The sequence below is a fragment of the Malurus melanocephalus genome, unplaced genomic scaffold (assembly GCF_030028575.1).
Source record: "Malurus melanocephalus ecotype Western Australia unplaced genomic scaffold, MMel_1.1 scaffold_7, whole genome shotgun sequence".
NCBI lineage: Eukaryota > Metazoa > Chordata > Aves > Passeriformes > Maluridae > Malurus > Malurus melanocephalus.
The window spans coordinates 2237276-2257450 of NW_026623239.1; the positions used below are offsets into that span (position 1 = coordinate 2237276).

General features: G+C 37.2%; 1 protein-coding gene across 1 annotated transcript in view; it reads left to right on the top strand.

Moving 5' to 3' along the window:
- Positions 1-19311, top strand: part of MAMDC2 (MAM domain containing 2) — a 54879-nt gene extending 35568 nt beyond the window's left edge. Inside the window, exons 7-14 of the mRNA XM_057372456.1 lie at positions 952-1045; positions 3016-3162; positions 4043-4308; positions 14025-14118; positions 15815-15967; positions 17729-17988; positions 18623-18707; positions 19027-19311. Of these exons, the coding sequence (XP_057228439.1) occupies positions 952-1045; positions 3016-3162; positions 4043-4308; positions 14025-14118; positions 15815-15967; positions 17729-17988; positions 18623-18707; positions 19027-19088 (1161 nt within the window). The 3' untranslated portion in view covers positions 19089-19311. The remainder of the gene's footprint in view (positions 1-951; positions 1046-3015; positions 3163-4042; positions 4309-14024; positions 14119-15814; positions 15968-17728; positions 17989-18622; positions 18708-19026) is intronic.
- Positions 19312-20175: the final 864 nt, after the last annotated feature.

The window sequence follows — 20175 nt, forward strand, 5'->3', positions numbered from 1 at the left end:
TTATTTTAGGGACTATTTTATGGAAATAATATTAAAACTTGCATATAAATACTTCATTTGCTTGGAAGAGGTCTTCCTCTGTTTCATCTGGCTAAAGGAGATTRGTCAGGATTCTTTCATGAATTCTTCAAGTTTGCTTGCCATCCTTAGGCAAAACATCACAGGCATTGTTTTCACAGTAAAGAATCTCACTCTGAAAGCATTTGTCTTTATTTCCTTGTTGTGTCCCTGGGGTTGGCTTGTGACTCAGGCCTCTTCTCAGAGTTTTCCTGTATCTCAGAGCTTTGATACTTAAGAGAAGTTTTAAGACACTTCCTCAAGAGCTATAGATTGTCCTCCACTTACTTGAGGATATTATGTCCCTTGGGAATGACTAAGTACAAATATTGTTTGATCTTAGTGGTAAACAAAATACAGCAATAGCTTTCCTGGTTCTTAAATAAATTCTGTTMAGGAAATCTTCCCTGACAGCTAATGCCAAGTCACAGGTTTCAGGGTCTGAGGATGTTTACAGAAAACTGTAAAATTTAATATTTTMGTAGCAGAGTAATGACCACTGGGGGTTTTAGGCTCTTGATACAGACAGATCCTAGATAAAATTGAAGTTCTAGTCAGTACAGACTGATGATTGTGAATAGTGGCTTTGCATAATACAAGGGCAGAAGCCTTACTTCCATCTTTAAAACTGGTGCTTCATAAAGCAGAAGAAAAGCTTTGGTTCCCTTTGGTTTTTCCTTTATCTCAAGAGACCAAAGATATAGTGCCAAGGTCAGGCTCTGATTTATAAACCTGGTAAGTGATACAACTTAATTTGTCCCAACACTTGCAGCATTGTATGGGGTATGTGGAGTCTATCTGGGATGTCCAGTCAGAATTTGGTATTTCAGAGATGTGTATCAAAATTATTGTTGAGTGTATGGCAGATGAATAACAACTTATTATAATTTCTAGGTAATATTTGAAGTTGCTTTCAATAGCGCTAAGGGAGGTTATGTTGCCCTTGATGACATTTCTTTCTCTCCGGTTTACTGCAGGAATCAGACAGGTATGATGAGCTCTTACTTCTATTTACCTCCCTTGTTTTTCCCCTTTGCCTTACTGCTCRGAACTCTCTGTCACTATTTGCAATATTTGGTGCCATATATTCCTTTGATCATGMATTTGAATTTTTCAGCTATTTCTTTGAAGTGATCAAGAAAAAGGCTGTTTTATCCCCCTTTTTATCTCAGACTATCTTCTAGCTCTGCCTCCACTGCTGAAATATTACTGCTTCAGGAAGGTAGATGCCAGATACATTAGTAATCCACATCTCCTGAGTAAATCCATTGTTTCATTATCTCTTCAATRCCTTTTTGGTATCTGCTTTATTTTGCAACAAAGATCCCAAGTTATGTTTGTAGTCTTCAAGGGGTTGGACCTAWGTGCTTATCTGTGTTTTCCATTTTAATTTTCAGACAACTTATATGTRTTGAGGAATGGGATAAATTTTATAACACTTTCTGTGCCAATAGTTGAAGTTCATATCTAATCTGAATGGTTCAGAATCAGATCTAATCTGATAGGTTCATCTGTAATTCTGCCTGCTAACTTTGATTTTGAAGGTTGGTTTTGTGGTTGTTTGGGTATTTTTTTTTTTTGTTTGAGAAAATAAATAATTTGCTTTGTACTCTGTTGAAATGCAACATCTACTGCTTGATCCTTCACACTTATTATAATCTTCATTTATTCTGAGATGTTAAAAGGCAAGAGATCTTCATTCTCCTTGTATTCATCCAGAGCAGTATATATAACAGCAATAGGTTTTGCCTTATTTTTTTCTGGAAGTTTTGTTCAACAAAATATTCTTTATATTAGCTAATGGAGGAAAAGGTACCAGAGTACTAACCTTGCTCAGTAAAGGTTGAATCAAATAYGAGTTTAGTGCTACTTGGTAGTGCTCCACCTGCCTTTTCTTTAACTATGAAGGTAGAGGTGGGAGGCCATGACTGCAGGACTTAGATTTGGCCTATCTGAGACTGGAAAGAAGCTCAGGTATCACTCTAAAGCTGAAATGTTTCTTCTCCTAAAGCTAATTGCCTGTGTCCCTGTCCCTGCTGGAAAATCACTCTTAGTCTCCATGAAGGAGGGTCATGTGTGCTGCTGTAGGGTGATGTGCACTATGACCTGGGTCTGCGCTCCTGACAAAGCCTAAATTTGCAAGATAGCTTTGGGTTGGGTCCCTCCTTCCCCCAGCACCTTGCATAAGAGACTAGCAAGACCTTGAATAGTAGAAATGTTTTACTTAAAAGCAGCAGGGGGACTTTTCTTCAGACTAAAGCAAGTCCTGACCCATGAATCATACTGCAGGTCAAGAAAGAGCCATCAGCAGGCCTGGGGGGGTGTCTTAGCTTCATTTTTAATCAACTTTACTATAAATGGTTCAACTTTCTTTACTGCAGTGTTAGCATTGTGTGAGGCAAACTCCAGAGGAAAGCAGCCATGAGGTGGTACATGAACTAAAACTATTTAAATTACATACATTACATTAAACTACATACTTATAGCATGTATATGCACGTTACACATAATTACAAAAGGATTTTTAAGGCGTGCTCTTTAAAAACATATTAAATGTTGATCCTCAGTGTACACACAGGCACACATGAACACTAATTTTGTCCTAATACCTTTTGAATGAAGGAGCAGATGAAAACAAATGGTCTGAGTATCTTTGTGAATTATGCCTTGAAGGAAAAATCTTGTCTAATAAGTAAAGCTTACTATTGTTTTAGAGGAGCTATGAAGCAGGTTTTCTCTTGTAAGAAATTAACACCAACTTGTAACAGAAATTTGATAGCTTGATTTCAAGTGTGCATTGTGACTATGCATTATGTATGTGTAACACCTTTGCGCAAGCTTGTCTTCTGTAAAGAAAAGCAAGATGAACCACAGTATGGTTTGGCATCCTTCTGCTTCATATACTTATACTTATCACACTATACTCAACCTAACAGAACTTATGCATCTTTCCTTTAGGAACTCCTTTCAATCCTGCCAGTGCAGGCTGCAATTTTGAGGAAGATCTGTGTAACTTTTACCAAGATCAAAAAGATGGCCCRGGATGGAGCAGAGTGAAAGTGAAACGTAATGTGTATAGAGCAGGGGATCACACTACTGGGTTTGGTAAATCAAAATTGCTTTTTCCTAGAAGAGTCAAACAATATATAAATGCTCTATGAAAGGATATATAAACGTTAACCTCTATAGAATTGTGTAATTGATCACTGTGTTAAGTAACATCACTGGCACAATGGTTAACTTGCCTCACTGCAGTTCTCTGCCACTAAAAATCAGTGTTCACATCTTGGTCCTATCTGGAACTGTGGCTGTGTTTCCCCATGTGTAAGAGGGAAAGATCACCTACTGAATAATCAGGCAGGTCAGTAAATCAGAGTGTCTTCACTATACTGCTCTGGAGTTGCTGGAGGGTTGAATCCACAAAAAGATGCAATTAAATGTAATAATAGCTTAATGCATTGTTTTTATTGTAGAGGGAAAATGGCCTCTTAGCTCTTCTAGGCTTAGGATAGTTGTCATTTTTTAAGGGAAAACAGAAATGTTGTATAGTGAAATCACATAGTGAAAGGACTGTTAATAAGTTCTGAAATGTAGACTTTTTTGTGTGTAGCATATTAATGATGATAAATCACATGGGCTAAAGTCTCACCTCGCAATACTTGGTGCAGGGAATAATTGTGCCCTACCCTCACACAGTGGTAACCTTGAAACAGCCAGTTTTCCAGTGAGGCCAGCAGGCCAGGGAGTTTTTCAGGGTAAATTTGATAAGTGCTTATTTCTGGTAACATAGCCATATGCCAGTTTAGCTAGAAGCAGACAGGATGCTTTTGGGAAAAAATGTTATTTCCTGTCAGAGTGTGATAATCTATTTCTTGCCMGTTGGAACTGTTTTTATAACCAAAATCTGATGCAAACAGAAGCTGCTTTAATAGCAAATCAGCTGTACTAATAGCATATTAAATACAATAATTATGCTGTCTTGCAGGTTATTACTTGTTGGCAAACACAAAGTTTACATCACAGCCTGGGTACATTGGGCGTCTGTATGGCCCAACCCTGCCAGGAAACTTGCAGTTTTGTYTGCGCTTTTATTATGCCTTATATGGGTTTTTCAAGATGAGTGGCACTCTTGCAGTTTATATCTATGAGGAGAATCATATCGTTCAAGAAAAGATCTGGTCTGTYTTGGACTCTCCAAAGGGAGTTTGGACTCAAGCCGAAATCTCCTTCAAAAAGCCTATGCCTTGCCAGGTAAGAGCCAAATCTTCAAATCTGCCAAATTCTCAGAGGAGATTTCCCTGCCTTCTGTTCTCAGGGTTCTTTGTYACACAAAGATTAATCCTAAGTGAGATATACCTGCAAAGTGAATTAGTATTGAGCAGGCAGTGGTGTGTAGAATGTTTACTAACAGCCTGGCTCCCATGGGAGCCCCAACATAGAGGCTTTGTACCAGAACAGTGTGGTATTGCCCTGGTATCCTCAACTGTAGTCACAATATTGCTGGAGATTTCACCAAAGAAGCTCTAACAAAAGCCAGTTATGTATTGGTTTCTCAGCATGCTCCACATTCACTYATTTTTGTTTGCTTGTTTCCTATGTGATTTGCGTCACTGTCATACTCAATTGTAGATTTTAATGAATCTAAAAAGTATCATTAAGTTCTGGTCAAGATGGGAAGCTGATGCTGCTTCCCCAAACTCAACTAATGGGTTACAATATGAAACCAGAATTCAGTGTAATCGACAGCAGTGGACTTGGAGAATTTGCAATGTCTCGTTGGAGAGGTCATTATCTCAACAAGTTAATAACACATTGGTATTTGACATCACCACCTTAAGTCCTTAAGCCATTGCAATTCCTCATCTCCACTCTTTTTACAAAGACTGACTTTTATACAGATTTCTGTGCTACTTCTACAGATATAAATGCTGCTTCTGTAGTTATCCTGATTTCCATAACAGATTTTCACTATCTATCTGTGAATCATCTGAGGAGGACCAGATGGGTCACTGCATGTTGACTAGATGTAATAATATGATGAACATATGAATGGAAGCTTGTCTTGCAATTCTAAGTATTTCTAAATGAAAGACAAATATCTTAAGCATTTTGTCCACTACAAATTAGTTTTTGAAATAACAAAAACTAATCAGTGAGCATAAAAGTTCACCAAAAACCAGCTGCCTAACTGTGCTGAGAGGCAAATTTATGTTTAAAATTTTGGTCGTAGTTGTTGGCTAGTGTTCTCTGTCAGATACCCAACAMCTTAAAGTTTCAAGGGTTTTTTCATGTACTTTATGCATAAAACAACAGAACTTATAATTCCCTTTCAGCTGTTACAGAATCRGAAAAAAAATTATAATATTGCCCAACAAATGTATTATAGAAAAGTTTCTAATAGTATCATCCCAAGATATTTGCAGAAAAGTTAAAATGGCAAGTTTATTATTTCCTTTTGTCAGCTCCTGTTTAGGTATTTCTTTATTGCTTCTGGAAAAGTTTAGCAGCTTGGCACAATCAGTTGTATGAGTAGTGATGACATCTGAGCATGACTGTTAAAATTGGTTGACAGCCTTGGAGGTGACAGATTTTTTAGCATCAGATATTTACATGGAAAATCTTTTTCAACATGCATTTGTGAAGAACAACTTTTGTTTTCCTAGAAGTCAGTATAGCTAAAACAATTGTGAAGAATGTTGCCTCACTACTTCTGATCCTGAAGATATGCAAGAGGGAGAGGTTTATTGTCCTCTGGCAATTCTCAAAAAAACTTCACAGGGTCCTTCACATCTTGTGAAAGAAAGTCTACTTTCCCATGGAAACAAGTTGCAAAATGTTTCTGTTGAGGAGGCATTCCTCAAATATCACAAAATGTGAAATTTATTGGGCTTTACAGAAGTCAGCATGTGTTCAGCATACCATAATTCAGGCACCCCATAGCCAAATAACTATGTATTTGGCAGGGGGTTCAGTTTATAAAGTTTTCATTAGGCAAACAAGAAAATTGATGAAGTTCTGAAATACATGAATGTAGAAAAATATATCAAGGTATGTCTACAGATGGGAAGGTAGCATAAAACAGACAAATACTGCCAAAGTTTAAGCCTGTCTGCTTAAGGCAGAGGTTGAAAACCTGGTGTAGTTATAGGCTGTCTGCCTGTAATATTCAGAAGCAGGCTCGAATGAAGTTGCACAGTGAATTTAATTCAGATTTTTCTTTGCAATCCCAAGCCCAGCTCTTCAACCTTAATGCTTCTRAAAGTCCCTTCATGCTTTATTTTGTTTGTTTCTTCTTTTCTAAGCCAACAGAAGGAAACAAAGTATTAGTGTGTGGCACTGTATAAACACTCTAGTTATCTGTGAAGATATGTCTGCCTAGCACCTAGTGAAATAGCTGGCAAGAAAAGAAACACACATCTCAATGTAGGGCAGCAGTGGAGGTGCATTAGAATTGTTTTGCCTGATAGAAAGGTGTGGTGGGAGCTAACAAGTCACRGATTACACTTCAGGCTCTGGCTGAGAAACATTGACCTCTCTTGTCCCGTCTCCTGAAACCTGTTCTTGAGYCTCTTGCATTCTCACTGAGGCATCTTTATTTTATCTAACCTGTCCCGTAGGCAACAAACCACTCCTCCATCCCCAACTCCAATCCTCATCTTACTCCCAAGTCTGGACAGTCCAGTTTTTTTYGCTGTTCATGTCCTACTCTGTTTGCCCTGCTTGTCCCATTTCTTACAAAAGTAGTTTTTCAAAAACTAATGACTTGACAGAAAGTATAGTTCTGGCATAAAGACCAGACTCTGACACTTTTCTGCTCCTACTCCAAAGCCAAGGAGTGCTTAAGCTTTTCACAGATTTTTTTTTTTAAATAGGGGCAGAATAAACTCTTTTTCCTAGCCTTGTTCTCAGAAATGATGGAATGTTTTGGATTATATCTTCCAAAACAAGGCTGTAGCAAGAACCTAGCATGGAAAATCTGAGCTGAAATCATTGTGTCTTGGCAATGTTATAAGCAAGAGAAAAAACAGTCTTTTAGTGGAGAGAGATGGTCTCAGAATAAGATAGGGCTGCTACCTTTCCTCTAATAGAGATGTGGTGACTGATGTGCCTATTGTATTGTTTTCTGAGATGCACTGTATGTAGACTTAGATGGTCAAAAGTTGTAGGCATGTACAGCAATTTGGCTGAGCAACTTCTTGGTTACCAGGTGTGACTTTTGGATTACGTCAGCACCTGTGGAAGCAGTAAACAGTCTCCTGGCAGTTCTTTAACAGCCAGTCATGTCAGTGAGGCAGTTGTGTGTCCTGGAGGTCATAATAATTTTTCAGCCAGAAAACAGTTGGTCKAAAATAACTGATTACCCACATCGTTCATCTTTTTTCTACTATGAAGACTACTCCCAAAGCTTAGGAAAACAATATAAAATCCATCTAATGTGCTTTAGTTTTCATAATATATTTTTTTGCATCAGGACAATAAAAAGATTCAGGTTTTCATCTCCTGGTTTCTGTAATGGTTTTTGCAAGTTCTTTTTGAATTAGCTAACTGCAGTCTGGCACAAGTTGATGGCTTGAGTTCTGTGAGCAGGAAATGTGAAACTGGCCAGTTGGCTTTAATCTGATGCTTTGAAAATAAAATGTTTTAAAAGCTAGGCAGGTACGATCCAGCTAAGCAAGTCATAAATGTCTATACATACATACATGTATGTGTGTGTGTGTGTGTGTGTGTGTGTGTGTGTGTGTGCACATACTGTAAATACATATGCTGATAATGTTAGTAAGAAGGCAGGAAATTTAAAATCCTGATTTCTCAGTTTGTGCTTGTGTCATTGTCTCTTCTAGTTGATGTGAGCAGCTATGATTCCATACATATACACTGTATATTGATTTATACTGTGCCCAGGGAGTAAGTGTGAGAAGGAAAAAAAATTTAAAAATTCTACTATTTTTTAAAATCAGTTAAACCCTTCATGGTTTATTGTACAAGCCTCTGGAAGGGCAGCATGAAAACCTAAATTTGAAATAAGTAGATTATCTTCATTTGATTGAATGCACTGAAATTGATCTTCCATGCAAATATGTGTCAGGAAAATGTAAGAGCTAACTGAAAGAAAAATTTCACATATCATTTGCATCCTTGAGAAGCTCACATGAACTGTGAAGCAAGAATCTACATTTTTAKACATTCTCATATTGTGTTATGCATGTATGTATAAGGATATACACCACCACGGAAAGATGTGCTTTTCATGCAATTTCACAATGAAGTGCAAACGCCTGGATTAAAATGAAAGTTTGAGTGCAATTGGGTCTGCTTATATCAATTCTGTCATTTTGTCTAGATTTGGGTTACCATTTTGAAGCTCAGGTTTTCAAAAGCAAACATCTTGAGTTCTTTATCCATCATGCAAATTTTTGCAATGTTACCTGATATCGTAATGCAAGAATACCTTCCACAGGGTTCAAAACCAAATGTTCAGAAATGTAACTGACATAATAGTCCATCCTACTTTCATCAGAGTAGCTGTGGCTGCATTTTTGGGTTTTCATTCCTTAAGTACACTTTTCTTCCTCTCTGATGTTTTTTTCTTCATTTTCTTTACTTGAGTTCATCTGTTTGCTTTAACTCATCCTCTGTAACTAATTTTAGTTGCAATTGTGAGAAAGGAAAACGRAGTGGCTGAATGTTGCACTTGAATATTTACATGTTTTAAAACAAAGAGAGGAGAGGACTTTCTCAGAAYAACTAAACATTAAGAAACTTTGGATGCTTTGGAAGGCAATAGTATCCATACATTTTGAAAAGGATTAAATAAATACATGGAAAAGAGACCTCACAGTGACTGTAAACATAGTGGTTCAGCTGTGACCTCCAGTTCAGCAAAATCTTCAGCTTTTTTTTGCGTTGTAAGAGCTTCAGGGCTCGTTTGTTTCTTGTACTGTTTTCCCTAAACATCTGTTGTCACCTTGCTGTTTTCCTAGTACTTGATCTGAGTGTCTTTGGGCCTTTCATCTCACATCATCACTGTGGTGATGCTCAACATCAAATTGTATCTAACATTCCTCTTTGCTGCTGAGAAATCTGTTTCCTGCTTGTCCATCAAAGTCATAAGTAAATGACTAATTTTGGATAAATTATGAAGTCCTAGATCCCTGCAATTAAGTCAGTAGTATGAAAAACACAGTTCTCCTGTCAGGTGCCAATTGGAGGAGGCCAGACATCCTTTGAAAGAGTCATACTTGTGTCAAATAAAAGAGCTTTTTAGTACTGTTGCCACAAAACCTTTTATCAGTCTTCCCACAATAAGGTAGGCATCCTAAAGAGGCTGAAATAAGCTACAATTTTRTAGAACAGTCCTTCTGTCCTTCTCTTGCCTCTAAAATAAGAAACTTCTTGAAGAACCGTCACCAGAAATGCCTGTCTAAAATTAGAATGGTAGGGTCTGGAAACAGTAGGACAATGCTTGCAAAGTGTGAACCTCAGCTTTGTGGTGCTTAATATATGGTAATGGAAACAGCATACTAGAAACTGAAAAAGTTACTCAGGTTAGGAAGCAGTGCCTAAATGGCTTGCATTTTCACAGTAGCTGAGCGAGATAATGTGTTGCATGAAATACTGCAAATCTGCTTTKGGCATCTCTGATACTTAACACTTTCCTTTTTTTGTTCTGGGCATTCAATATTATTATGATACTACACTGCTTCCTCATCTGACAAGACTCTTTTGTCTAAAGGCAAGAACCTTTCCCTCTCATGAACAGAGCCAAGGAAACTGTTTCACTGGAATGAGGATGGAGCCTTACAGTAGATTTGTGGAATTCTAGGGGTTGGGGGGTCGGGGGGGATGGCGCATGAGAATATAAGTGTCCGGTATACATTTGTGTGCAAAGCAGTATTCTCTGCTAGGCAGTACAATCCAGCAAGAAGACATGAAGGATAAACAGCCTGTAGTGCTAGGTTTTTCTGTTAGCTTTATGTTTCTCTTTCATTGTTTGTTTCTGCCCTTGGACAGGAAAGATTTTCAAAAATATTTGTTCAACTGTCACAAGCTTATTACCAGTGTTATCCAATTATTTATGTAGAAGATTTCATATTACATTATTTTTCCCACAGAAAATTGTTGTGTTTACATGACAAGAAATTGAACTTGCCTGGCAAGTGCCATTTRAATTAATTYATTTTAAATGACAGAAGCTTGCAGATATTCTAACTTTGGCTTAGAGCTTACTTGTGTTCTTGATAAATGAGTTTGTGACTGTTTAAGCCAAAGAAATCCAAGCCATTTAAAATCTTGTTTAATTTAGCTAGTTAGAAGTAATTTGTTCTACATTATAAAATCTGTATTGAACAGCCCTGAGACAGTCAGAGTGGTTTTCCCATCCCCTGTGCTGGTGGTCAGCTCCTGGCTTACATGCTTACACAGCTGTTTATTTGCACAACTGACTGAAAAGTGAAAACTCTTTCAAACCTGTCTAGTGAAAACTCTTGACTGCTTCTTCATGTCATGTCACACTTTTGTTCCTGGTGTTCGAATTATTTTCTGATTTTGTGATACTGAGTTTCTGTCACTATGAGGAACTTACAAGCTGAAGCTTCTCAGGTAAAAACATCTCAGATTCCAGTACAATTGCTCTTCTTCTTTAAAAAATTGAACTCTAAATGTGTCTAAGTGACAAACTGAGTTTTGTGTCTACATGAATTTACCATATATTGCTTAAACCTAGGAATATTCATTAGAATGGAATAAGAGGAATTACCTTACTGCAGAGGCATAGCTTGCTTTAAAGTCACCAGATCGGGTCATTTTCATGTTTCCCTCTTGTCTGACCTGGCTCTCTAATTGAACCAGACATATAGTTTTTGTGATAAACAAGGAGGATGTGGAACAGAACATACAGGGCTCCAGAGGAATCTTCTCTCCTTTTCTCATATTTTCAGTCCAGCTCCCTCCAAACCYCCTTTAAAAAGCTTCCCCACCAGTCCTTCCTTACACTGGAGATACCTTATGGCTACTATTTCCTCTCCTCTAAAAGCACATTAGCTTCATATGAATGTGAGTTTTAAATCACATTTTGCTTACAGAGACGCAGAGTTCTAAGGATGAGAATTCCCTTCTTCCTCACCAAGTAATCTGCAGCACAGCCCAACAYGGTGTCTTGGTAGAAGCTTGCTCAACCAGCTATTCTCATCTGGCATCGATCATACCTGATACTATCCAAAATAAGTGCTGAAAAAAGATTATGGATACTTTGAGACTGAAGGCCAGGACCATTGATTAAGCACTGCAAAATAAACAAAGCTGCTTCCATAAAATGGGGCCCTAGCATCAGTTCCTGTTATTAGAACAAAAAGAGACATGAGAAATATGTTTTCTTTTTTTGGTAAAACAGGCAGAATTGCCTGCACTGGATAATGGTTTTAGTTAAGCCAAAAATGCATGCAAGTCCAGGAATATCTGTTACATAGCTTGAAACAATATTATGTTGTTCATCTGCCATGCTTTATGGAGAAAGAAAGCTGAGCACAAAGAATCCCCTAGTCTCTTCTCTGAGGCAGGAGATAAAGTAATAAAATTTTATTTTGGAAAAATTGATCTAGCAAATATTTAAATTCAAAACAAGAACAAATGCAAAGCATCATGAGATCAGTTCTAGCGAGACTGTAGGAAGGATTCAGAGATCTGACACAGGGTGAAAATAAGCAGTTGAATAAATCCAAGTTGATACCATTTTGGTAAGTAWAGTTCAAATACTCAAGTATTTCCCTTTATGACAGGGAAGTTTTTTAAAACAGTAGAAGAGTGAATAAATTTGACTGGTAAATAAAAACATTCTAGTCCATTGCCTAAAATCAAATCAAGAATGTAACAACAAAATAAGTTGAGGGAACTACAACAATTTCACTACATTTTATATAGTCTATGCTGAAAACTGAACATTCCCAAGTAGAAGCTCCCACACCCCATCACTGTGAAATTAGGAAGTCTGCTCATGGTAGCACGTCACTCAACACTACAAAAATCTAGTGGAAAATTAGTGAAGCTTAAGCTAAGGTGCAACAAGGTGAAGCAAAGGTGAACAAGTTTACAAGCGTCACTGAATCAGATCAATCCTTTGGTTGCACAAAGATTATTGGCTCAATAGCCTTTGAGAGACCACAGCTATTGTTGTGATGCATTTGAAACAGAGGGCTTTCTGCAAGAGCCAATGGGTAATTACATACCTTGTATGGAAAAAATTACTGCAATCTAAGAATAAAGAACTTAATCCTGCTCCCAATGATGTCAATAGGAAAGCATTGTTTAAAACATGATTTCACAGTGTGGAACTGTTGTTTCACAGAAGAGGACTGACTTCACCCTTACATGTGTGGTTTTSTGAAGATTCGTAGATTTAGGACTATAATATGTATTTAATTTATTACAAATGTTCACCAGAATGCTTTTATTAAAATTCTGGTGAATGATGTTCACGCAGTGTCAGTATCTTATTTTAYGCTTTATTGCAAGAGCTGCTACCATTTTTAAAAGATTGCCCCTGTGTCCTAACAGTGAACTTACAAAGTATGAAACTATTTTTGTCCTGTTAAACCTTGAGTGTAAGATACACTTCTACAGTGAGAAGAAAAAAAAAAAAAAGGAAAAAAAAAAGTGAGGGGAGGTGGTTAGGGTTTTAGGCTGCTATACACTGAGCAGTTGCACATTCTGCGTGGGGCACTCCTCAAATTCATACCAGTAGCAGTTTACAAGACAGATAATCCATAATAATCAGGATTGGTAGTTGATGGAACAGAAGAGTTTCAAAAATTGCTCTGCCCTGGGCAGCGTAATGCATACATGCTTTTTGGTGTAGTTACGTCCCAGGTTGTTTTATAAGCAGATGGGGTAATACTATTTAGCAAAGCAAATTACCATATTGAAGGTGTTACCAAGCCTACTAGAAGAGAACATACTAAATAATGCTTTAACAACTTTTAGAAGTCTTTTTGTATCCACATGAAACTTGTCAGTCAGAATTTAACCTCAAATATGTAACTGAGCTGTTTACAGTTGTTCCAGAATATTAAACCATTATAAGTGRCACTAACCCATCTCCCGTCACTAGCATAGACCTCAACACAAAGGAATTCGTTTGAAAAGCTTCTCCCAAATTATGGTCATAACCCCAGTGGTCAGACAGATGGTTTGGAGTAGTTAGGCCAAGCCGTATTTTCACAAAATAATTCTTAATATGTCTTCTGTAATTCAAATGGATCTATGACAATGTTGGCAGACAGCAACTGAGAGTCTTACAATTTCTTTACATTTTATTTTATTATCTCATGAGTGACTTGTATTTTCCATTGCAGAATTAATGTTTACTCAAAATGAAGATCTTGGATATTTTTATTAATATTCGCAAACTCAGATGAACACTGTTGATTATACATAGCATTTCCAGTCTCCTGCTCTAGATATCATGCATTGAGTCACTTATGAATAATTCCATTTTGTGCAGTGGTTTCAGTTCATCTSTATTATTCTTTGCTTTTTGCCACGGCCATTTCTCTTGCCTATTACACTGAATGACTCTTTTAAATTTATTTTTCCATGGATAAAACATCCTGGTTTTCAGGATAAGATAGCCGAAGATGTTTGAGCTATTCATGTTGGGTRTTGGGAAAGAAAAAACCACAGCAACCTCAGTGAGTCATGTTTTCTCAAAGACAAAAATACCCTCATAAAATGGGAATTGCATACAGAGATATATAATTCACCTATAAAAGTGGGAAAATGTTTTTTGTTGATTGAAAACATAYGTCTAGTTCCCACTGGAACTAGCAGTCATTGTTAGTATGTGCCAAGACAAAGTGGATTCATTATTCCTGTTCTGTAGATTTTAAAATTATTTATGCATTTGGAAAAAACACTAAAATTTCAGTCTTAACAGTGTTAGGTTTTGTACCTGAAAYTTCCTTCTTGTATCACAGGTTGTCTTTGTCAGCTGGTGTAAAAGCTTCTGGGACTGTGGACTTGTGGCACTGGATGATGTATCATTGAGCCTGGGAAGCTGCCAGGCTGCTGGTAAGACCATGTGTTTTTGTCATCCARCAGCTGCTATCCTTCTGAGTAGGAGTTCATCATACACCTTTATTTTCCAAGCCTATCCTACAGCTGCCTTCATCCCATTGTGTTTCTTTTTATCTCATAAGTATTGCATAAATCCTATTTTTGCAAAGTAGCAAACATCCAACAAGGACCAGGGTTACCAGCTAAATCCTAATAAATTTCACTTACTTCAGAGCAGTCATATATAAGTGAACAGTCCTTTGAGGGCATTAAAGTTTAAAATAAACCAACAGTCCAACTGAGTGAAAAGTAGTTTTCAAATAGCYTTTAATAAGCCAGCAAAGGACCCAAAAGCAGTCTTTTCAATACACAGCATTTTTTTTTAGTCTAGAAGTACAGTTGTGCAAAGTCAAGTCCTTTACCTGAGCTGCTGTTCTTTAATGAAGACAGAGAAGAACAGSCCAAGACTCCCTCTGTAGTGCAAGGAACTGAGTGGTTTTCATCAGCAAGACTTCACCTTCCAACATGCACAGACTATCTGATCTCTGAACTCACAAAACTCCCTCTTCTRTGGCTTTTTGAGGTTCAACAATGCAACGATTGTATCCTAATTTAGAAAACATTCTTATGAGGGAGGCACAATCTACAATCCTGTTCTTCTTTGGAATAAAGACATGCCTTTGCAATGGTCCTAATAGCTTTTTAATGACCTCTTTTGAGGGGACTTCATACATACAGGCTTACAAAACAGAGAGATTTCACATGTGTAAAACAAGTCACTAGCATTTTTCTAAGCCATTTTTCTAAGTATTTCCAACAGTTGCCTCTTTTGCCTTCCTGTAATTCCTAAGTAATTGGAAAAGGAACCAAAGGTGCAGAACTGGTATCTGGGTGTACAATCATGCCATGGTTTGTCTCAAATGGCAGCAAAACTGATGGCAGCCTGAAGAATGYCCCAGAGGCATCAAGGCTTCCTCCTCTGCAAAAGGTAGAGGCAATTCAGAGCGTCTGCTTCTGAATGACAAATTCAGATCACAGCAGAAGGCCTGACACGCACCTGAATTATATAATCTTTTGTATGATTTAATGGAATTGAAATAATGAAAATWCTCTAGTATTGCAGCTCTGTGGTCTGTAGTAGGCTTCAGTAAAATCTGATGCCAAGGGAACATTGGAGAGCTAAATGTAGTATTTGATTTCAGATTACAGAAACTCCACTCTTTGACAAGGCTCATTTATTATGCATGTTATACATGCTGGAACTCATTAATCTGCTTGGTGTGCCACAATAGTGAAGAAAATTACACTGCTAATTCTTCAACAGAGCCGTTATAGAATCATAGAATTGCTAAGGTTAGAAAAGACATCTAAGATCATTGAGTCCAACCATTAAAACCAAAAGATYTCATAAGATCGTTTAGTCCAAACCATTTTTGTGAAGAGTAATAAACTGTATGAGATATTTTACAGAATCCTAGTACATGTAACTGAGCTAGACTAGGGCACATACTTTCCCAAAGATGTGAAGAAAATTAAACTAAATTTTGTATRACAGTTTGAAGGTAGCTTAATAAGCTTGTGGCTATTATAAGCATTGTTAGGTAGCTRTAATTGATGTCTGCAGGTGAGGAAATGCAATTATGACGTGTGTGATATCTCACTATATCAGTCTAACGCATTTGAAGTTTTAAACTATGTCCTCTCTTTACAGATTTATTGCTGCCCACTCCTGGAGAATGCACTTTCGAAAAAGATGAGTGTGTGTTTACCCAGAAGAAGAGAGGTCGTGGGAGCTGGCAYAGGAAGAGGGGTCCAACTCCCACTTCTTACACTGGACCGAAAGGAGACCACACTACTGGGGTAGGTGAGTTAAATTCCAAATCAAACTTTCAAAACAGAGATTGACAGTTAATAAAAAAAMCAGTAATTAAATATTTTAAATGACAATCCAGAAGATAGACAAAGGCTGTACTCTTCCGTTCAGAAAAATCATTAATCGAAGAAATAAGCATATTCCACRTGGACTCATGAGTGCTTTTGAGAATGTGACATTTGATCTGAATTAACTGCAAGCCAGGTGGATGATTTGGTTGTCATGTCTTAAAGCCCTTTCCTTGGGAGATAAAGGGATAACTCTCCAGAAAAAGCTCCATCCAGAGTCCCAGCTTATGTGAATATTCCCTGAAACTGATTTTAGACCTATTTTCAGTCTATGTGGATCATTAAGTAGTCTGAGACTSACACTGAGTGAGGCTGATAGCCTGACTTCAGAACTTTTAAGCTTGTAGAGAGCCTTTTAAGCTTGTTCTAGGACAATAATTATTCYTTAGTTTGTCACTTAGCAGCAAGCTGTGCAAGTGGTTGGGATCTCTTCTCCATGGACACCTTTAGATTCAAACTTAAAAACCCATGAAGAATAAAAGAGATCCCACAAGCCCTTTGTCTTGAAAATCTGCTCCACAAGCTCACTAGTGTAATTTCAAGTATTTAGGCAGGTGGGGCCTCCATTAGCATGAGTGCCCAGAAAACTGCATCACCACCAACCACTGCCTAAAGTGCATCCTCAAATGTATATACAGCTGCCTCGAAATTCCAATGAATCAATCTCCATCAGACTGCAATTCTGGTTTAAGAGCAGCTATGGTATAGTCTTGCTTTGTATTCTTTACTGTGGCTGCGTATTTCARCATATACAACCAAATCTTTAACATTTCCAAGCCGTTAATTGGTGGAAGGCAAATTCATAAGCCCCTCAATTCATCATTCAGTTATCACCAACTAGAGCAAACTAAGGTGTGTAAGAAGACTGAGGAGCATCCCCACATCCCATCTGCTGCACAAGGCACCTGTTCTGTCTTTTGAGTTGTATGCTCTTCCAGCAGACAGTGAAATCAGATAATGCAGCAACTCTTCATGCAGTCCAATTGCTCCCTTTCTGTGGTGTTACCTGCCCATCTGTTACCACAGTTCCTGGGAGAGAGATTGCCTTCAGAGGGAGGGGGAATTCTCAAGGATCAGTAAGACAGGAGGAATGTTGAGAGCAGCAATAGCAGCCAGGGGATGCTTGAGAGTCTCTTGTGATACACAAGAGTCCTGTTTACTGCATAAACCCCTCTAAGCTGATTCTACYTTGGTGATAAGCAGCAGTTAAGAGAAAGGGTGAAAAGAAAGATTATCTACACCTGTAGGCCCATAAAGAAAAGGTAATTTCATGCAGTGTACTGGAGAATTCCCAAGATGGTTTGTACCAAATCTAGTGTAATTCATTGCAAAGACTTTGTTGTTAGCTATGCTTAAATGTTCCTTAAAAGTAAAAAATCAAAACCTACAGCYCAAATTACAAGCATAATAACTTGCCTTTCGTTGTAAAGATTGAATTATACTATAAAACTGTTTGAAAGACTAGATCATCTCTTGCCTTTATGAATTCAAACCCATCATTATTTAAGTACACAATTCTTACATCACATATATTAGAGTTTACAAATGCAGCAGTCTATGACTTACAGATCTTTATCAAAATAGTTTCAATCATAGGGATTTTTAATATAATGAGCATGTTGAGCATAGTAAACATGCCAACATAATGTACCTTACTTGGCTATTACTTTTGTATCTTTTTAAGGATACTACATGTATATAGAGGCATCTAACATGGTCTATGGACAGAGAGCATACCTGGTTTCAAGATCACTAAGAGGAACACCTGGAAAACAGTGCCTGACATTTTTCTATCATATGTATGGAGCTGGGACTGGATTATTAAGTGTTTATCTAAAAAAGGAAGGGGATGATGAAGACATTCCTTTGTGGAGGAGGACAGGGGAACAAAGCATCTCATGGCTAAGGGGAGTGATAGAATATGAAAGTGACACAAACTACCAGGTAAGAAAAACAAGCAAGAAGCCACCAAATTGGAATATTGAAGTAAACTATATGCAAGAATCCAAGTTTTACATTGTTTTAAAAAAACCCCAAACAACTGCTAAAACGTAGACGACATTAAATGGACAACTGAAGAATATGAAGTAATGTAATTTTTTACAAATGAAGTCAGGGAGGGATTTATTAAAGATGTGCATAGATTGCAAGTAGGAAAAGAGTTATTAATTCAAAATATTTTTTTAAGTATTTAAATGCTATTTTAAAATATTTAAATTTAAATGCCATAATTTTTATCAGTAGTGGAAGGGGATTTTCAATACAATTTGTGCAATTTCTTTTCCTTCAGCTGTCTACAACCCTGACTRCATTTGATACAGCCACTGAGCTGTGATAAAATGGCAGCTTCTTGTAGGGTAGTCTTTCTATGAAGGCACCAAGGAGAAGGAATGATGCAAAGCCAGAGGTCTGTCTGAAGGAAAGGGAAAAGGAAGGGGAGAGGACAGGAGAGGATAGAAAAGGACAGGAGAGAAAAGGAGGGAGAGCAAAGGGTGTCCCTTGAATGGGTTGCATGGCTATGATTTTTTTCAGTCCTTCCACTGGTGGGATTCATGAAAAGCTGTGTCTTACTTTACAGATTATTTTTGAGGCAATCCGGGGTGTGTCAATAAGAAGTGACACAGCTATTGATGATATTCTGTTCCAGRCAGGACCCTGTTTGGGTAAGTTTAAACGTACTTTGTGGGAGACACTGCACAATTCACAGTGTTTGTTGTAATTAGGTGGGTGATACTTCTTGAGTCCCCATTAATTGGTTTGGATTTAGTATAAGCCTGCAGGGTTAATGCAGAACTTTYACCTTTCTAATATGATGTGAGATCATTCTCAGAATCTCAACTAGTAAAGTGGCTGTAACACTTTGAAAAAAAAGTATGACTGTCCCATTTAAATCCAGCATGTTAATTACATTCTGCTGTAAGTATTCTTATGTATGACAAAAATACAAATAATTACTGTATTTCTTCCTTCTTTGTATTCCAGAAGTGGAAGAAATTCAATTCTCATCAGGCCATCCAGACAGCTTAAAYGAAATTGAGTATTAAACACAATCTGCTGAAAGGAATGAAGCACAYAGAAGAATTGTATGTGACAAACTGCACAAACTGCCTATTTTAAAATATGTTTCAAGTAAATACTGGACTGATTTGAATACACACCAATACATAGGAAGAACTCGGAGCGCTCATGTTCTTCACATTTTGAATGAAATTATTGACTCAGGGCCTCTTAGACCGTAATTTTTTTATATTATTTCCTCTTTTGCATCAGTTATTACATAAAGGCTTTCCATTTTGCACATGTCATTAATTTCTAATTTTTTTAACATTTCTGGTATATAAGTAAAAAGAGGAAATTCAAGTTGCACAATTCAAGTCCCATATTGCGTTACCTTAAATCTGCATTCAGTGAATGTTTTTTGTTGGGGATAGAATGGATGTTTGTTAAGAAAATTATAAATGTTTTGAAATAACAAAGAAAATAGTGTTAGCTACTAGTAATAGCCTACAGGTTAAGTGCAATTATTCACAATGACAAATCTCCCTGGGAGACTTAATACTCGGGCAATTTTTTGTGGTAGTGTATTATTTTATTATAACAAATACATTTGTCATCTTTGCCAATAACAAACTTACTTCTAGTGTTCAGCGTAATTCAGCATAAGCTGCTGGCCTGTGGAACTATATGAAATAAAACACTTTAAAGCCATACGTTTCCTGGGATGAAAATCTAGTCATTTGTTATTTTATTAAATAAGTTTGTACACTCACAGAGAATGCCCTTACACTTTACCCAACCACAGATATCTTGCATTTATATTAGTATGAAACTGAATTCACACATACTGTGTTTTTTTAATATTTTATGCATTTGTGTGTGGGGGTTAGTTTTTTTTTTTTCTAAATTACTATAACTTCCTAATAAAATGTAACTGAATATCATCTTATTGCTCTGCTCTAGATTTCGTACTAATCCATGTAAGGAGAAAGAACTGAATGTAATAAAATAGTCTGAATTCATTATTTTGAACATGAAGAGAATTAAACGTGTGGCTCACATCACTTAACAAAGCTGACAGAAAGCCATCTGATCTACTGCAAGAAGCCATATACTGAGTGGTAGAAATTATTG